Consider the following 19,202-nt stretch of genomic DNA (forward strand, 5'->3'; position numbering starts at 1 on the left):
ACGGCGCTCAAAAAACTAAAACTTCAACGAAAACAGCACAAACGAAGGCTGGGGGGTGGGGAGGGGTGGTGCCGGAATGGGCAACCCCAGGAACCTTGAGGCTCCTGGGATTTGTGAAAGGAGATGGGTTATCCACGAGTGGGGCAGAAGTGAGCACTGGGCCCCATATTGATGCCATGACCAGACATTGGATAGCGTCCTTGTTCATGTCATCGCACCCCACCAGGGCCTGAGAGTGTGGGTCCGTGTCCCCGTACAGTCTCTAACAGGGGACCTAAGTCCGCGCACTGCGCAGGCAGGCGCTAGGGAACTGTCTTCTGCTGACGACTTGTATTCGGTTCTGGGATAATAACACAGTACTACGAGTACAACTAGTCCTGCTGCTAAGCACCAGGCCTTCATCAAGCACCCAGCAGCATCACTCACTCCCTCCTCGTGACCCCCCACGAAGTAGGTTCCCATTTTACAGCTCGGGAAATCAAGGCTCAGGGAGGCCCCACGGTTCGTGTGCGGGAAAGCCACCTCCGATCAGGTCTGCGGGACTGTGGTCATCCCACAAACGGTGCAACACGGAGGGATGCTTGGCAGACTGGTCACCGCCCTCTGTCCTCAGGTTGGCGCACTGGATCCTCGCAAGTACCCAGGGAGGTGCTCAGGCGATGTTACCACCCCGTTCTTACGGAAAAGAAACTGCTGGAGGGCGGACTGCTGTTAGGGGTAGGACACAGCCAGGAGGCTGACAAGTTCTGTCCCCTTCTTCTGGGCCCAGTATTTCTGCAGACTCCACCTACCCAGGGGACTCTCTGAGCCAGGGGACACAGTGGAGATGGTGACTGATGTGTGGGAGGGGAGGGGCAGGGGGTAGTGGGGGAGCAAGGGGGACAGTGGTGAAGGGCAGGAGACCAGTGGAGGCAGAGGCGGAAGAGGTGGTGAGTGCTGGACAGGGAAGGAAAGGAAATTTATCGGCAGCTATGCATTTTATTCCACAAAGTCTTCCAGCCTTGGGTCCCATATCAGTGAAATAGTTGGGACCAGATCTAAGCTTTATTTTGCAGTAAATGGAATGGTTAGGAACAAATAAATACGAGACAATTGAATCTGTCAGAGAGAGCAAAATTGTTCTGAATTGTTAGGAGACGGTTACTGTCATCCTGGGCTTTCTATTAAATAGAAATAACACGGCGAATGTTATTTTTTTTTTCCACTCAAAAATGTTTTTTTTTTTTCGTGCTCTCTGGGTTCTTTGTGAGGTTTTTCTAGGATTGCACATTCTACCCTATTAAGAGCTCTATAAATTCTTGTGTATTTCAGGCTAGATATGCAACGTGATTTTGTGGCCCAAGAGCGGATTTGTAATGCAACTTCATGTCTGGCTGATCTGCCATATGCAGGATGGGGTGGGGGGGGTGGGGATCTCATTTTCAGATGCTTTGGACTGAGACACATAAGAAAAATTCTCGCAAGAGCAACACTCCCCACCCCTTTGTGCTGCCCCACCCCGCCCACCTTCCCTACAGAGAGTGAGACCGTGGGCTCAGAGCTACTGTGTCCATTTGATGGCGTCCAACCCTCGGGTCCCGGCACCATCCACGGACACCTCGCCCCGGGACGTGTGCCAGGCCTGGTTCGCCGGCCAACCCAGTAGTCCCAGAGACGGGAATGAACCTGGGGTCTTACATTCGCGGAGCCACTTGTTGGGATCCAGCATCAGGTGCTGCTTGGTGACCTCCAGCTCCTTCATCAGCCACTCATACTTGGCTCGGACCTCGGCGATTCTCTGCTGGCGGTGCTCCAGAATTTTCAGCTTTGCGTTGAAGCACGTGACCTCCTACAAGGTAGACGAGAAGGCGTGGGGGTGCAGGGAGAGGAGAGCCTCCCCCACCCGGCTCGGACCCACGCAGCCTCTTCTAGATGGGAACGCCATGTGCACAGCGGGGACGAGGGAGCTGGCCCCTCACTGGGGAGCCGGGAGGGCCCTGGGCCAGCCCAGCCACGCTTCTGCCTCGCCGGAGTTGGATCGGACAGCCACAGGGCAGGACTGCCGCAGCCCTTTCTTAAATTTAGGAAGTGGCTGGCGTTCCCAGCTGGAGCCAGAAAAGCCCCCAGGACTGGCAGTTCCCCCAGCGCTGCAGCCCTTCCGACACTCGGGGTGGAGAAGTGCGGAACTCTCCAGGGGGCTGGCTGGGGGGCTGCCCCCGTGTGGGGACCAGGAGGCTCACCTTGCCGTTGCCCCCTCGTCGCCGCTGTAGTCGTTCCACGTCATCGATTTCGTAGACTTTAATCTCAAAAGGTTCCCCGAGGCCCCTCTGGGTGCTGCGCAAGGGGCCGTCCACCCAGCGGACCCCGGTGCTGCTAGCGGGTTTTCTTACGGGGGAAGGGGTGTCCAGGGACAGCGCAGGGATGAGCCTCCGTCTCTGAGAACCTAAGTATGGAATTAAACCCAAAGGGAATCTTTTTGAATTTCAATCTTTCACACCTTGATACGCATCTTTTGGTGGGGGACCCTGATGGGCATCCCAGGATGTGCGGCAGGTGAATGCGAAACACGCCAAGGCCCAGCCACGCACCTTGACAATTAATCCCTTAAACTGGCACCTAGGCTTCACCTCCAAGAGCTCACGAATTCCCTGCCTGACCTTTAGAGCTGCCCCTGGTGTCCGCCCACGAAACACACACACACACACGCACACACACACGCGCACCAGAACACGCGCACACACAAAAACATGTGGTCTAGAACCGTGAGCCATATGCTCAGCATGAATATGTGTCACAGTGAAATTAAAGAGATGTTTGTGTTAGGGAAAAGGGGTCCCAGTGTTTGGTAATGTGGTCATAGGAGTTCTAGGAAACACTGCTTATTTGCTTATAACAACAACACTGTACTAAGCACCGATTATACGTCAGGCCCTATTCAACATGCTTTACACATTGTGATGGATGGCTAGCTGTCCCTGAGACCTGTTCTCTTCTTCCTCCGGGAAAGAGACTGGGTCGTAGCAGGGCACACGGCCCCCAGGAAGGGACCACGCCCTGGGTACATGCACCTTAAGCTCCTCCCGATAGGGTATCCACAGAAGTGTTACGGGCAACTGCTAGGAAGTGTCCTTAAAGGTGGGGGGTCTGGACTCCTCCTCTTCCTTTCTCCTTTGTCCTGGATGAAATATGGGCCCAGTGGCTGCGTCATGAGGTGAAGATCACAAATGACACAAAAAGAAGACAGAAGGAGCCTGGATTCCTGGTACCCTAGAGACTTTTACGTGATTGTCTACACAGATTTGTCTTTTTCAAAGACTTAATTCTTGGAGTGCCTTAATTCTTGGTGGCTCAGTCGGTTAAGCACCTGACTTTAGCTCAGGTCACGATCTCACAGTTCATGAGTTCGAGCCCCGTGTCAGGCTCTTTGCTGACAGCTCGGAGCCTGGACCCTGCTTCAGATTCTGTGTCTCCCTCTCTCTGCCCCTCCCCCACTCGCACTCTGTCTCTCTCTGTCTCTGTCTCTCAAAAATGAATAAACATTAAAACAAGTTAAAGACTTAATTCTTCCAGGGCACGTTGAGGTTTACAGCCACCTTGAGAGGAAGGGACAAGATGGTACCTGAGGACCCGGCGAGCAGCACAGGGGGAACACAGTGAATCAGGCCTCTCTCGGCCCTGGTGAGGAGTAACGAGTCGTGGATACTGGTGCGGCAGCTCAGCAAACTGAACCCGGCATCCCATCGGTCGGTTAAGTTTACCAAGCACCCAGAGAAGGGCAGGCATGGTGCTCGGTGCTTAGCGTGGCAAAGGATATAGAAGACAAGCTTGGTGTTTAAAGCACTGGTCACCAGCGGGGGGGTGACACAGAAAAAAACTCTGAGCTCACTTGGAGGACCATCTGCCAGCCAGCCCACCAGCCAGTGAATCAATCAGGGGTGTCCGAATGACTCATGGAAGCCTGCAACCACACAGTGCTGGGCACCCAGCGGGCTGAGCCAGATGCGGAACTGGCCTTGGGCACCCAGCGGGCTGAGCCAGGTGCGGAACTGGCCTTGGGCACCCAGAGGGCTGAGCCAGGTGCGGAACTGGCCTTGGGCACCCAGAGGGCTGAGCCAGGTGCGGAACTGGCCTTGGGCACCCAGCGGGCTGAGCCAGGTGCGGAACTGGCCTTGGGCACCCAGCGGGCTGAGCCAGGTGCGGAACTGGCCTTGGGCACCCAGAGGGCTGAGCCAGGTGCGGAACTGGCCTTGGGCACCCAGCGGGCTGAGCCAGGTGCGGAACTGGCCTTGGGCACCCAGCGGGCTGAGCCAGGTGCGGAACTGGCCTTGCGGGAGCTCACGTCCGGGCAGGTCAAGCCCTACGTGCATCCCGGAACAGGCAGGCTCCCCGGGTTGGCCCTCCCTCACTCCCTCCCCGGCTTTCTATGGTGGGCCTGCTACAGTGGGAAGGGACTTCATTCAGACCAAGGTGCTGATCTGATTCTCAGATTTCCCCAGCCAGCCTGGGAGCAGGAAAGTGACAGGAGGAAGCTCAGGGGGTAACCCAGCAGGCGTGGGGTGAAAGGTCTGGGACGTGAAGAAGTGGCCAAGAGTCTGGGGAGAGTTCACGTGACACCTGAGGAGTGACGCCAGAGGGCTGTCGGGGCTCCGGTGGGGCCTTCCCTGATTCACGTCCTTCTAGCCACTGAGCGCACCCCGGCCAGGGCAGACACGTGCTCCCCATCCAGGCTGGCCTTCACCACTCTAATTCACGGCTAACGGCCGTGTTGCTGACCACATCCGGCTGGCAGTGCCCTGTGGATGGACTGATGACAATCCATCAGTAAAAGCAAACACGGCTTCTCTCTTGGTCAAGAACCCAGAACGACTACCCCATGGCCAACTACAACTTTGCCAGGCATTGAAGGCATAACTTGGTCTGTGCTTACATTTTCTGTGGTCGTCACATCCATCAAGAACGTCCCCTCGTTGAGTTCATCTCACCCTGTTGCCCAAGACCCCAAGTCTCCTACTTTCTGGCAGGACCCACGTGCCCTGAGGCCGGGTCCTCAGAGTGTCACAGTCTGGCCAATTCCACGCACCTTCCGCCAACACGGATCTCCAGGAAGGGGACCAATAAGCTTAAGGACGTTCGCTGGTTTCTCGTGTTATGTGCACAACAGAGCACCGAGAGCTCAAGGTTATCCTCCTCATCCTGTATTTCTAGTTCGTTTTTCAACCAAAGCATTAAAGTTTTCCAAACTCAAAAGCAATCTCCGATAAAAGATAACCGGTCTCCTCCGCAGTTTCAAACACCTCTAGTAATTATAAAATCCAGCTACCCAGCTCGGAGTTTCCTTTGAGAAGGTTTACGGCTTCTCTTAAGGAAGGTGCTTTTGATTTATGCTGATCATGTCTGACAGCCAACATTTCTCCTAATAATAACCATAAATAAGCAAGACAAGGTCCCCTAATGGTGAGGAGCACGTCTCCACTGCCACCTCCATTGTCAAGGTCACCTAACCTGTGAGCGGCATTTTTTGCATTTTTTGGTGTGGCTGTGGATCTCCACTGCCACATTCATTATGAAGGTCACAGAGGTCCGGTGCTCCTGGCGTTCAGGCACCTAGCCTGGTGCTTCGATCCTACACCCTGTCCTCCAACAGCCTAACCTGACAGGAGACGCTCAGAGGACGACGTTTGTAAAAGCAGGCGGCACCCCGCAAGGACAGGTGCTGAGCCTGCTGGCCACTCTCCAGGTAGCCGTTTTACAGACCTCTTTACCCCAGCGCGACAGCCACACCGAAAGATGCAAATCTTGGGGGAAAAAAAAAGATGCTCAAAGAACAAAAGGGACCGGCAGACGGAAGGCTCTAGATGAGGGTGCGGGAAAGCATTCTAACGGGCAAACACATGTGAGCGCACAGGCTGCGTCACAACGGTGTGGACCCTGAAGAATGAAGTCTGGGTAGATTGTAGCAACAAGGTTTGTCAACCAAGTAGTGGGAAGGCCAGCAGATCTTCTCCTCCCTCCGCCCCCCTGCAAACAGTCTGGCTCGGATGAACTTTCTTTCTATTTTTAGTGACTAACATCAATATGTTTTCACGCTCACGGCCCTGAAAAGAGGACACAGCAGCTGTCATGTTATTACTGAGTGGCTTTTCTTTCTGCGCTTGTCTCGCACGGGCACCGCTCCCAGGCCCCTGATGAGGCCCAGAGTGCCGAGGGCCTGGGGTGGGGCATCGCCAAAGTGGGTCTGAGCCTGAAGCACACGCCGCCCGGGAAATAAAGATGGCGGACAGCCGTGAGTCCTGGACGTGTTCACAGCACAATACGCTCACACACTGTGGTCTGTGAGGGGGTGGGCAGGTGGGGAGAGCGACACCACAGCATCTAGAACTTTGAGGTGGATTTCTTCGATTTGAGGCAGACAGATGCTTTATGATGTGCCTTACATTTGGGTTGGAACATTCTAGAGCTCGTGCCTGCCTACGTTGGGAGGAGGGAAAAAGCAACCCCCCCCGCCCCCCATGGTTGAGAGAAAAAGCTGTTGCCGGAGCAGTTGCAGGACAGAGGAGACCCCACTTGGAGGACTCTCCCCATATTTTAATTCCAAACCTGCTGGTGTCACCAATATTCTGTGGCACAACGGCTTCTGAGGGCTCCCAGGGAGACTGGGGTCCCACAGGAGGGCTCAGTACGGCAAAGGACCGGCTAGGAGGGCAGGACCAAGCCACTCTCACTTTAACCGAGGCACAGAGTTGCACGCGGGGCTCTTTACGAGGTGGCCTCGTTAAAAGCGCGTTCTTATGCTAGAGAACAAATAGAGGTCACTTCTGTGGAAGCCACTGAAGAGGGGAGCTCAATCACAGAGAATTCTGAAGTAGCTCAAGTCGTCCTCAGTTCCTTCTGCCTCCTGTCTCTCTGGCCCAGTCTCTCCCGGCTGACCTTTCACCTCACCTACCCCATGGCTACGAGGGCCACCCTCTCTGACCTGGGTCCTCTTCTTCTCATCCATCATAACGTCCTGTCACGTGTCACTCCAAACTCCAATTAACAAGTCAGGGGGTTTTACCACCATGTTATATCCTTTGCACTATTTGCTTGCTTTTGATGGGAGATTCCTGGAGACGCAAAGACTTGCTCAGAAAGCATGCATTTGGGGCACCAGGGTGCTTGGGTGTGCCGTGCTGGTGCAGTGTGTGTGTGTGTGTGTGTGTGTGTGTGTGTGTGTGTGTGCGTGTGTGTTGTGCAGGTGTACTGTGCGTGTGTTCAGGCCCCATGGTGGCTGTATACACACAACTGTCCACTAGTGTGTCTGGGGGTGGGGGTGGGGGGGGACAGAGGAAGGACCTCCCCATCGCAGGGCCAAGGAGATCAGTGCGGTTCATCCCGCTTCCGGGAGCGGCTGCCAGGGTCTCAGGGCCACCAGCCCCAAGTTTTGGTGTCTGTAGCCGCCAGGCCATGAGGCCGGTGGCTCTGACCTGACCCCTCCGAAAGCCCTGAGCGGCGGCACCGTGGCTCCCAGAGCAGACAAGCCTGGGTCTCGGGGACTCCGGAGGCCTGAGGGCGCAGGCGGTCAGTGGGGGCGGGAGGCAGGAAGGGGGGCCCGGGGTCCTGCCCGCCCCGCCCGGTGCCTACCTGAGTTGGAGCGCTTCTTCGGGGCCTTGAGGCTGCGGCAGCGGCCGCCCACGGAGCTGCTGTTGTCGCTCGTGGAGTCGTGCGCGGAGGACGCGCTGCCGGTGGCCTCGCTGTCGCGCGGCACGCTCTCGTAGCCGCTGCTGCCGCCGCTGTGGTAGAACAGGGCCGTCTTGCCCATGGCGGGCGGCAGCTCGCCGCTCAGCACGCTGCTGTTGTCGCTGCCGTGGCCGCTGCTGCAGCGGTGCGGCCGGCGCGGCGGCGTCACCTTGCTGTAGGGCGAGGGCAGCGGGGGCGCGGCCGGCCGCTCGTCGCCCCCCGCGCGCCCGCCCGCGCCGCCCTGCAGCAGCTCGGAGATGCGCCCGTTGACGGCGCGCGGCGGCGGCTTGCCGGCGGGCCCGGCGCCCCGGCTGCGGCTGAGGGACTGCGTGGACCAGGACGTGGGCTTGGCGCTGGCCGCCAGCCCCGGGCTCTGGCCCACCGCCTGCGGCAGGGACTTGGTGGAGAAGCTGAGCGTCTTGGTGGTGGCCGTGGCCAGGCTGCGCGCCTTGGGGCTGGCCAGCAGGAGCTTGCTCACCGCCGAGATCTTGCACGTGCCGGCCTTGGGCGACGCGATAACGCCGGGGGCGCCGGTGGCGGCGGCGGCGGCGGCGGCGGCGGCGGGCGGCGCGGGGCCCAGGGAGGTGGGCGAGGCCCCGGCGCCCCCGCGGCCCGGGCTCCTCCCCGCGCGGGGCATCGTGCTGTCCTTGCCCGCGTGCGCCCGCCAGCTCCCCGCGCACAGGCTCTCGGCCCTCTCCAGCGACAGGCACTCGTAGTGGCTGACGGTGGCCCTGCCGAGGGAGTTGGTCCTGCTGGCCAGCTGCTCCAGCTTGGCGCTGAACAGCCGGCTGCTGCTGCTGGCCTCCTTGGCCTGGCCGCCGGCCTCATCCGGGAACGGGGCCAGGAGGGGCGCCGGGGGGTGCGACGGGCTGCTGGTGCCGCTGCTGCAGGCGCTGTGCTGGGGGCTGGCCCGGTTCTTCTGGTCCAGGCTGGACTTGCGGACCGGCGGCAGAGGGGGCGTCCCTTTGGGCCGGGCCAGCATACAGTGCTTGGGCGACGCCGCCTTCCTCTCCAGGGCCGCCTTGCAGGGCGACGCGCCCTGGGCGCTGCCCAGCCCGTTGGTCTCCGCGGCGCAGTGGTAGAACGGACTGCCCGGCTCCTCCTGCCGGCTGGCCTTCTGGAAAGCCCTGGGAAGGCTGCTGGACTTCAGGCCTCTGTTGGGGTGCACGGGGCTCTGGGCGGCCACACCGGGCAGGGCCATCTCACAGCCATCCGCAACCCTCCTGAGGTTGTCGCTCCCGGGGGAAGCGGACACCTCACCGCTGCTGCTGCTCAGCCTGTCCCCAGGGCTGGCCTTCCTGTCCTGCTCTGCTCTGGCCTCAGGCTTTGCGGGGGGGCCTGTGGTGGCCTCACGCCCGGCCCCTTCTTCACCGGGATAGGCGCTCTCTTTCTTTACCTCCTCTTCCCGTTTTAGCCAAGGGTCCTCAAATCTCATCTCTGTCTTCGCACCGGTTTCCCGGCTATCCTGGGGCTGGGCTGCTCTGGGCGCTGAGCTCACCGCGGGGGCGATGGACGCCTCGGGCCCTTGGACGGGCCGGGGGCTCACGGCAATGCAGGGGTAGACTGTGATGTTGGTCTTCATGGGGATGTACCCTTCGCAGCTGCTCAGGTCTGCTGTGTTGGAGATGGTGACCATGGCCTTGCCCAGCGTGGATATCTTGCAGCCCTGGATGGGGGTCGCCTTGTCAAAAGAGTCCTCCCCCATGTCAGACAGGATGAGCAAACCGTCGGGGCCCACCTCGGGCTTCTCCCGGCACACCACGGGGCTGCTCTGGATGCCGCCGCCCAGCTCCGAGGCCGGAGGATCGGCCATGGCCTCCCCGTGCCCGAAGCACGTCTGGGCGATGAAACTGTGGCAGGACTGCTCGCCATCGCTGCCGGCGCTCACCTCGCTCAGCCAGGAGCTGATGGAGGAACGTTGGCTCCCGGCCTCGCGGGCCTTCTCGTCCAGGGTCAGCTTTGGGAGGGGCAGGAACTGCGTGATGCTGACCTCGGACACGGGGGCCACGCTGGAGTAGCACTCGAGATCCTCGCTGATGCTGCCGATGATGCTGACAGGCCGGGAGCCCGAGGCCAGGGCCTGCACGGAGCAGTCGCTGTTGAAGCTGATGATGCTGGTGGGGCGGCCGCCGTCCAGGACGCCGCTGATGGTCAGCTCCTCCACCAGCGTGAACACCAGCTCGTCCTCGCCGTTCAGCTCCAGGGGCTGCTGCACCGTCACCGTCGTGGTGCTCAGGACCTCCTTCTTGGGGTCTGGAGAGGTGGCCCCCTGGTGCTCGTCATCGACCGGGCTTTCGGGGAACCCTTGGCTCCCAGCGGACATGGACTTCTTCAGAACCTGGGGGCTCATTCCAACTGGGGGGGTTCGCACCTCAGGCTGCAGCAGGGACTCGCTGGATACCGTGCAGGCGTCCTTGCTCAAGGGAGGCAGGGGGGCAGGAGAGGGCAGGACACCCTTCTGGGTGTACACTTTGCACCTCTGGGAGGGAGAGCTGGCCGGCTTGTACTCGGAGGTCTTGGACAGGCTGGCGATGCCCAGCCGCGGGGACCCCATCGGCCTGGGCTTGCCTTCCACGAAGCCACAGGAGTTCAGGCTTTCTCGGCTGCTCTGGAGGCTGGGGCTCTGCGTGAGCTGGGAAGCAGCGTGCTGGCCGCCACCGCTGCCCGGGATGCTCCTGGGCGAGGCAGGGCTGGGGCTGCCGGGCAGAGCCGGGGTGGGGCCGGGCGAGTGATTCCTCTGCATCTTGGAGGCGGGAGGGTCGGTGCCTTCTCTGTCAGTCAGCTGCCCGTCGGACCCGGCCTCTTCCTTCTCAGACTCACAGAGTGGGTTGGCCCCAGCCGCCTGGCTTAACGGGGGACCCTTGCCCGCTTGCTGGGCCCCAAACTGGACCGGCAGCTCTTCGAAAGGAAACTGACTGGGCTCCTCGCTGCCGTCGATACAGTCCAGCCTCTCCTGCAGCTCGGCAAACGTGTTGCACTTCAGACAGTCCCTTTCCGACTTGCCGGCCGTAGCCCCTCCGGCCTCCGGGGGCCGGCCGTCGCCCCGTGCCTTCTGCAGGGCGGGCACGATGGGGACAAAGTCTGGGGGGCCCTCGTTGTCGGTGAGCTCTTTGTCGGAGAGGGCCGTGCCGTTGGGCCCGATGTAGATGACCGTGTCGCAGGACTGCTCGCTGCTCGAGGAGTAGTCGGGGTCGCTGGACAGCGGGGGGATGGGGAAGTCCGGGTCCCCCGCGGTCCTGGCGTGGAAGGGTCTCAGCTGGGTGGGCCTTCGCATCCTGCCTTCCTCGCAGGAGCTCTCCCCACCGGACGAGCTTGACGTGTACTGAAGATGAGAGCTGGGAGGTTAGCGGGGGCGGGCCTCCCGGCGAGCCCACAGCGACTCCGAACAGGCCCCCCAGGCCACCCCGGTTCCCCTCCCTGCGTCAGGCTGTTCCTCGTGGTGCGTCAGGCCGGCGTGCCCCAGCTTGCCACCACACCGTGGCCTCTAAGTGAGAACGGCCCATGTGGCACGCTGGGGAACAGAGCCTACTCAGGACAGGTGACCAGCCCGGGCCCCGGGTGACCTCCTGAGGGCAGACGGGTCACTACCGTGGCATACCCCAGCCGTCTGTGGTACCCTGCGTCACACAGGTTGTAAAGGCCCATTTTTTACCCCCACTCCCCGCCATACACAGGAAGACACAAAAAGGAAAGAGCTTCCCGCTTCACCAGCTGGCCTGGTGACCACAGTTGTGATGGCTTTCTGCCACATTCTGGTCATGCCACCAGGGTCCTGGCTTTGCCTCTGCCCGAGAAAGCAAGGCTGGTAGTTTCTGCCAGGCTCCTCACATCCACAAGAAACCACTGTATTCACGTGGCAAAGCCCAGGAACCCATAAATGGTTCCTGGAAATGCAGGAGAAGTAGCACCACGTGAGCAAAGCACTAATCCAAAGATGGGCTCAGCCAGTCGCAGGACAGGGTCTCCATCTACGTGGGACCAGGGCAGGGAGGGAGGCACGGAGTGTTTCCCATCCTACCCAGATGCCTGACGTGGGCCTAGTGCTCCCGGTTAGGGGTCCAGGCTGGATGACCAGCAGCTGGTGGGGCTAGGGGGCGCGGACTTCATCATCCTCCCCCCCACCGACCATCATCAGCATCGCCTGCCCCCCCCACCCCCGCCCCCGTGCTCAGGGATTAGGAATACCGGCTCGGCTCCAGGGTAGGGCTCCCAAAGCATCTACACCCGCTGCACCCCCTGGGAGCTCCCTACCTTCGTCTTCTTTTTCTTCATCCTCAAGACTCTCGAGGCGATCTGGATGGTGGACAGGGTCTCTGCGTAGTTGCCGGCGGCCGCCGAGATGTGCGCGATCATGGTGGTGCGACAGTTCACGTTCCCCAGGGACTCTCGCAGCAGCATGGTGAGTTTGCTCTCTCTGCCAAACAAAGTGAATTAAGGCTGCATTAGTGGGTCATGCTTCACGTTGGCTGTCAGGGTAGGACTGCGGGCCTCCACGTGGCTTTTTTGTTGTGGGCAGCAGGGTTTCCCCCCCCCCCATTTTCAAAAAAAAAGGGCGTACTAATTAACATCATTTTCTGGCACACGGCTGTTTGTAGCAGGCAGCCGAGCAAGGGCTTCTAACCCCAAGAATGGAATCCATGTGACACATCTCCCTTGGCACTCGTGTCCCGCTCCTGGGTAAGCCCGTGCGTCTGTGTGCGCCCACCGGGCGCTGTGGACGACGGGACCTGGGGATAGGAACTGGAGGAAGGGAGAAGACGGCTCTGTGACTGATTCGGCAGTCCGCGTGCACACACAGCCCTTCTTTGCAAGTGTCTGTGCGCGAGCGGTCCCTGCAAGGCAGAGTGGTTTGCCAGCCACGAACCTGCGTGTTAGATCCGCGTGTCTGCGACGTACCCAGTTTGTTTGCGAGAGTGGCAAGCACTTTATCACCATCTGTCTCTTCCTCTCGTGCCTGCACGTGGCGGCAATGCAGGAGAAGGTGTCTGTGTTCCCGATTACGAGTGGAGAAACAGAGACACGGGCCCGAGCACTCAATCCGTCAGCCACAGAACGCAGACCTTTCTAGAAAGGCCTCCTCTGGGGACTCCGCAGGGGCCGTGTGGGGCCAGGGCCCTGAGTGGTGATAATGAGGCTCAGGACTTTACAGACGGTGGTTGCAGGCTCTTCCAAAACTGACCTGGAGCGATGGTGCATGTGTTTCCATTCCTGCACGTGTCCCAACAGTCTCCCTGCCTCGCTCTTAAAAGGCTTCTGCTTACGTCATCATCAGCCCTCTCCTCTCAACTGCTGCCAGATGTCATTTCACCTCTGGAAGCTTCCCTGATCCCGAAGGCGGAGGCAGCCTCTGCGTCTCCCGTGCCCTGTGTGCATAGCTGTGCGTTGTGTTCAGAATGCCAGGTTCCGGGGGCTCGTCCTCACGTCCGTGTCCCCACCAGGCTGTCAGCCGGCCACCCCCGCAGAGCTCCCTGGAGAGGGACCGTCCAGCTCAGCAGACCCGGTGTGAGAGGCAGGCTGCCCAGGCCTTGGAAACGGGGAAACCCTTTCACACGTGACCTGCATGGGGCCTTCGGGGAGGAAGACTGCGGGGTGAGAGCCAGAGTTTGCCTTTTCCATCTGGAACCAATTAAGGTGTCAGTTCGGGACGCCGGGCTCACTCTGGCTCAGTTCCAGGGCAATTAAAAAAAACGCATCAGGGTTTTCCTTCAGCCGAAATCGTCAGTGATGAAAGTCGTGGAAGGAGAGTGTTATGGACTGAATGCAAGCAAGCTAACCCCCAAAGTGATGCCATCAGGAGGGGGGGGGCCTTCGGGAGGTGACCGGTCACAAGGGCAGTGCTGTCATCGACGAGAACAGCGCTCTTATAAGGGGGACTTCCGGGGGAGTTGGCTCGCTCCTTCCGCCATCGGAGGCTGTCACCAGAAGGCAGCCGTCTATGAACCAGGAAGCTGCCTCACCGAACACCAGACCTGCTAACACCTTGTTGAACCTCCAGCCTTCAAAGCTCTGAGACATACATGTCTGCTGTTTGAGGCCCTCCGTCTGTGGTTATTTTTTCAGAGTGGCCTCAACGGACTGAGACAGGGAAGGGGGTGTGCAGAAGGATCGAGGCCTCGCTGCAAACACTCATCTGCCTTCAAAATGTGTCCAGCAGGCAGGTCACGGATGCCACCAGAGCTGACAGCCAGACGGGCGGTCAGGTCCCACCCCCGGCACACACTCTTCGCGGAGACCCTGCATCTGCCTGAGTCTACGGTTTTGTCTTCACTGTGTCTTCGAGTGGAAGACAGATCCCATCAGGGGGAAGTCGTGACCGCTGCAGTCAATTCTTACTGTCCGAGGTGGTTGTGGTCTATTAAGTCTCTGTGAACCCTGAAGCAGTGAGTCCAGATGGGAACGGTTCCTCGGGGCCACTGGTCAGTTTCCCGTCAATGAATCGATCGATACATAACCTTGTTTCATGTGTTTCTATTTAGAACACCTGATTTAATACACGTTCCTTACAAATGATGAACTACACGCATTTCTTTAGAACAAAACACTAGCTGAGGAGGGTTTATTTTTCTGACCCTAGGTAATAAGAACATAAATTTCTTTGGCTTTTTCAGCCTCACAATATTGTCCACTATGCTTTTTTTTTTTTTTTTTGAAATTTTTAAATTATTTATTTATTTTTCATGTTTTTATTTTTGAGGGAGAGAGAGAGGCAGAGACAGAGCATGAGCAGGGGAGGGGCAGAGAGAGAGGGAGACACAGACTCTGAAGCAGGCTCCAGGCTCTGAGCTGTCAGCACAGAGCCCGATGCGGGACTCGAACCCACTAGCGGTGAGATCATGAGGTGAGCCGAAGTCGGATGCTCAACCAACGGAGTCACCCAGGCGCCCTGATGTTTTTTTGTTTTTGTTTTTGTTTTTAATTTGATCATCTTATGAATCCATAAAGAGAGCCTTTTATCTGTAGTTTCATCATGCATTTTATTTTTTTATTTTTTATTTTTAAAAATTTTTTTTTTCTTTTTTTAAATTTTTTTTTTTCAACGTTTATTTATTTTTGGGACAGAGAGAGACAGAGCATGAACGGGGGAGGGGCAGAGAGAGAGGGAGACACAGAATCGGAAACAGGCTCCAGGCTCCGAGCCATCAGCCCAGAGCCCGACGCGGGGCTCGAACTCACAGACCGTGAGATCGTGACCTGGCTGAAGTCGGACGCTTAACCGACTGCGCCACCCAGGCGCCCCTCATCATGCATTTTAGATGTTACTTAACTCTTTCTGAAGCAGCCTGACGCACAGGTCAGTGAATTCCCTCTTCCTCTTTCTGGATGTACCATATTGTTGACTCGTTAACACTGAATTCATGCCAAACGGCACTACAGCTCATGCCTGAACGAGGCTTCTCGAAGACACATATTTTCTCCGTAAGGCACGTCACTGCCTTCTCGCACCAACGAACGCCGGGCCACCCCCACAGCACTGTGCTTGGGGGCCTTTTTGGCAGTGAAACCACCAACAAAAAGCACACAGATACAAACAACGTGGCACCAAACAGGACTCCGAAGAGGAGCCTCGTTTGCAAGAAGAGAGGCGAGACGAGGAGGCAGAGGGCTGGCTTGTCCCATCTCAGCTGGGGACGGCACCTCAAGCCACCCCACGTTTGGGCCGCTGTGCACGTCCGCAAACGACAGCAAAGGCGCCACTCGAGCTGAGTTTGAACGTGATTCGTAAACACGGAACCTGCAGCTGATGAGGATCACGTGTCCCACGAAGTCCCCTGGCGAGAATGCCTGCTAACCGTCGTGCTCTGCTGAGGGCACGCTCCCTCCTGCGTGTGACCGCGTGTCCGTCCTCAGGAAGGGGGGCCAGGAGGAGCAGGCAGAACACGGGTACGTCGCACTGTCTGCCCTGTGCATTTCCACCCCGGCTCCCCCTTCACCAGTCAATCGTAGGATGATTTTTTTTCCCCAAGTCCACACTGTCGGAAGAAGCCGGGGCACGTTGCTTGGCAACCGGCGTTTTAGCTCTCCTCGAGGAAAGCCAGTAAAACTGCTGACAAGACTCTTTCACACGGGCCTCTCTAGACTCTAAAACATAGCCTTATGGGAATGAAAAATGGTGGCTATAAAGCTTGGGTTCTCTTCCGCCTCGTGATGATCTTTTAACTTGGAACAAAGACAGTTAAGTTGGGGAGGGAAGGTGAAGGAAGGGGCAGGGTACTAAAGGCTGAAAACTGTGGATTTAACTTGGTGGCTGGGGTAGGAAAATAAAGAGTCAAAAGAGTTTCCAGGGCAAGACTCAGCACGGACTCAGTCTGCGTCTCTGTGTTACGGCTGAGGCAGGAGGAAGGGAAACGCACAGGTGCAGGGCCAGTGGCCCCCAAGCCCCAGCTCCAGGCTGGATGGGGGACTTAGGGGCCACGTGGGAGGGGTCCTCGCTGCGCAGGATGGCGTGGGTGGGGGGCAGGAGCCGACTGCGGTCTGGGGAAGGCCTGGGCCAGTCTTCCAAGCCCCCATGTGCCCGGCACACATATTCACCTCCTTTCCGCCCCACCCTGCATACATCTTTTATTTTCTATTTCTTTTCAATGGTTATTTATTTTTGAGAGAGAGACAGAGACCGAGCACGAGCAGGGGAGGGGCAGAGAGAGAGGGAGACAGAATCCGAAGTAGGCTCCAGGCTCTGAGCGGTCAGCACAGAGCCCGATATGGGGCCCAATCCCAGGCACTGTGAGATCATGAAGTCGGAGGCTTAACTGACTGAACCACCCAGGCGTCCCTGCACACACCTTTTAAAATGGGTTTTGCGGGGCGCCTGGGTGGCTCAGTCGGTTAAGCGTCCGACTTCGGCTCAGGTCATGATCTCGCGGTCCGTGAGTTCAAGCCCCGCGTCAGGCTCTGTGCTGACAGCTCAGAGCCTGGAGCTTGTTTCGGATTCTGTGTCTCCCTCTCTCTGACCCTCCCCCGTTCATGCTCTGTCTCTCTCTCTGTCTCAAAAATAAATAAACGTTAAAAAAAAAAATTAAAAACAAAAATAAAATGGGTTTTGGAACAACGTCTTCCTTTAAAAGATAAACCGACCTTTTATTAGACAAAAGAATGGGTGAGTGAACAAATGGTAATGGTAGTAATTCAAAAAGAGCACGATGAGCAGGTGGTCCTCTAGCGCAGGGCCTGCAGGCCAAATCCAGCCCACCACCTGTTTTTGTAAATAAAGTTTTATCGGAACACAGCCACACGTTCGTTAACATATTGCCTCTCGCTGTTCTCGCGCTGCAACAGCAGAGTCAAGTAGTGGCGATGGAGCCCGAGTGGCCCATCAAGCCACAAATGTTTACTCTCGGCTCCTTTACGGAAAAAAGGGTGTTATTTTTGACCCGTGTTCTAGAGTCACAACATAACGCGGTCTCATCCCAGACACGGCACCAAAGAGTCAGCAAGCTGAGCGTGAAGGTGGGCCGCGACTTCCTTACTACTCAACGATCTCTTCCTGAGTGGACATTCTGCGTTGTCTCTCTTTTAGTTGAGATGTTTCGCAAGGGGAGAGCGGAAGTCAGCATAATGGAAACCGGCGAGGGACAAATCCCGAGCTATAGGCTCACTCGAGCACCGGGACACAGCTATGGGCAACTGCCCGGATCACCTCCCGTTTCATCCAGAAGCAGAGCCCGTCCTTCTGAAGGAGCTGTGAGGCTGGGCCCGTTATCTGCAGGGGCCCGTTCAGGAGACACGGTACCGAGCACGTCGGGTACCATACAGGTGCCAGGTCACACTCTATCCAGTGAGGGACACGCGGGTAAAGCGCATTGTGACATCATCGTTAAAGCCAATGACACAAGGACATCTAATACTACACATGATAAGGAAAGCGCCCTCCAGCCTGAGGGGCGTCCCCAGTCACTGTGACTCCCACACCTGCACAGTGACAGCACCGTCCATCTCCTTGGCTGGGATTCCCCTACGTGGTGTTTATTTGTTGAGGTCCCTAAAACACCCAACAAAACTCTGAATTCCTTTCTGAAAGGGTGGTCCAGAATCCATGGCTCATTATTCGTTGACCCTCCGGAGAGGCAACCCTCCCAACTGGTGAGGGGTACAGGTCCTCTGATGAAATACGATACCCGCATCACGCTGCAGCGTCAGCCCGAGAATTTCACAAGAAAAAGGCCACGCCTTTCCTGAGCAGTGTTAAATATGCTCCTTTTCCAGAAAGGTGGGGAGGAACCCTGGAGGCAGAAAGTGGGGCATCTGTGAACCATGTCCTTCTGAAGGAGACAGAGGCGGCCAGCTCTGACTCACCACGTCGGGCAGCCTGACGACAGCACCACAGGACGACCTTCTTTCACGCCCTGCTTCCCGTGAGAGAGACACCACAGGTGTCCACTGGTAACGCGCGTGGGGGTCCTTCAGCACCCACACCGCGAGGGCTCAGAATCAAGCAAGACAAGACTGTGCCTTTTCCCTCATGTCAGCTCTTAATGAAGTGTGGAAAGAAAGGAGTCTAGTTAATCCAGAAGACTAATTAAGCTCCGGGAGAATTTGCAACAGAGAGAGTCCTGTGGGTGGCAAGAGTCACAGCAGACATATACACCAGAAACACGGGCACACGGCTACCCACGCTGCCGCACGCAGGCCTGCTTTCCTGCAGAAACACGACAGTGTTTTCCTTTAAGTGATACACCATCAGTATTGAAGAATGGAGACCACGCACACGGAATTCAGGTGGGTGTCAGAGACCCAGATCAAGGTAACAATGAATATTTAAATGCCAAAAAAAAAAAAACCCACGTTGGCAACCCTTGCATTCTGTTTTTTAGAGAGAGAGAGAGAGAGAGAGAGAGAGAGAGAGAGAGCGCGCAAGAGAGTGCAACACTCCATGCTCAGCATGGGGCCGGAGGCGGGGCTCAATCCCACGACCCTGGGATCCTGACCTCAGCTGAAATTCAGAGGTGGACGCTCAACCGACAGATCCTCCCTGTTGCCCCATCACTCACATTAAGGATATGACCCTGGAGCCACACGGCATTCCGGAAAGCATCCCACTTTCTATCCACTTTACCTGTAAGCTGCCGGAATGTGTTGTAGAGCCTCAGGCCGACAGCTTGACCCGCTGGGCAAGAGTTGCTAGGTCACAGGCCAGCTCCAAGGGTTCTGACCTCCCAGCTCTGCCCCCAGGCCGCAGACCCCTGCATTTACCCACTGGCCACCAGGAGGAGAGAGGAGAGTGAAAAGAAAGCACGAACAGAAAGGAAGAGAAGAGGCAGATTAAAATCGTGAATTTGGGCCGAGTCTGGACACTCAAATGGAATTTTCCACTCTCTCTCCCACTGACCCTGCCTCCTTCCTATTAACATCCTACTGGTCTGTGAACATCCTTTCTTACCGTCACCTAATGGGTCGCTAGTGAGTGACCTCCTGAGGCCAGCCTAAGTATTGGGGACCAGGGTCCCAAGACATCAGCATCCATAGCCCAATGTAGACCACATCTGTGTTTTTGTCTTTGGTTTTGTTTTTAC

General features: G+C 57.6%; 1 protein-coding gene across 4 annotated transcripts in view; it reads right to left on the reverse strand.

Moving 5' to 3' along the window:
* KIF26B (kinesin family member 26B) overlaps window positions 1–19,202 on the reverse strand; it is a 477,608-nt gene that overhangs the window by 16,005 nt on the left and 442,401 nt on the right. For all 4 annotated transcript variants that reach the window (XM_023247495.2, XM_045048974.1, XM_045048975.1 and 1 more), the window contains 4 exons: window positions 11,947–12,109; window positions 7,600–11,017; window positions 2,220–2,422; window positions 1,678–1,828 (listed from right to left, as the gene is read on the reverse strand). In XM_023247495.2, the coding sequence (XP_023103263.2) occupies window positions 1,678–1,828; window positions 2,220–2,422; window positions 7,600–11,017; window positions 11,947–12,109 (3,935 nt within the window). The remainder of the gene's footprint in view (window positions 1–1,677; window positions 1,829–2,219; window positions 2,423–7,599; window positions 11,018–11,946; window positions 12,110–19,202) is intronic.

Source organism: Felis catus, chromosome F1, assembly GCF_018350175.1.
Source record: "Felis catus isolate Fca126 chromosome F1, F.catus_Fca126_mat1.0, whole genome shotgun sequence".
NCBI lineage: Eukaryota > Metazoa > Chordata > Mammalia > Carnivora > Felidae > Felis > Felis catus.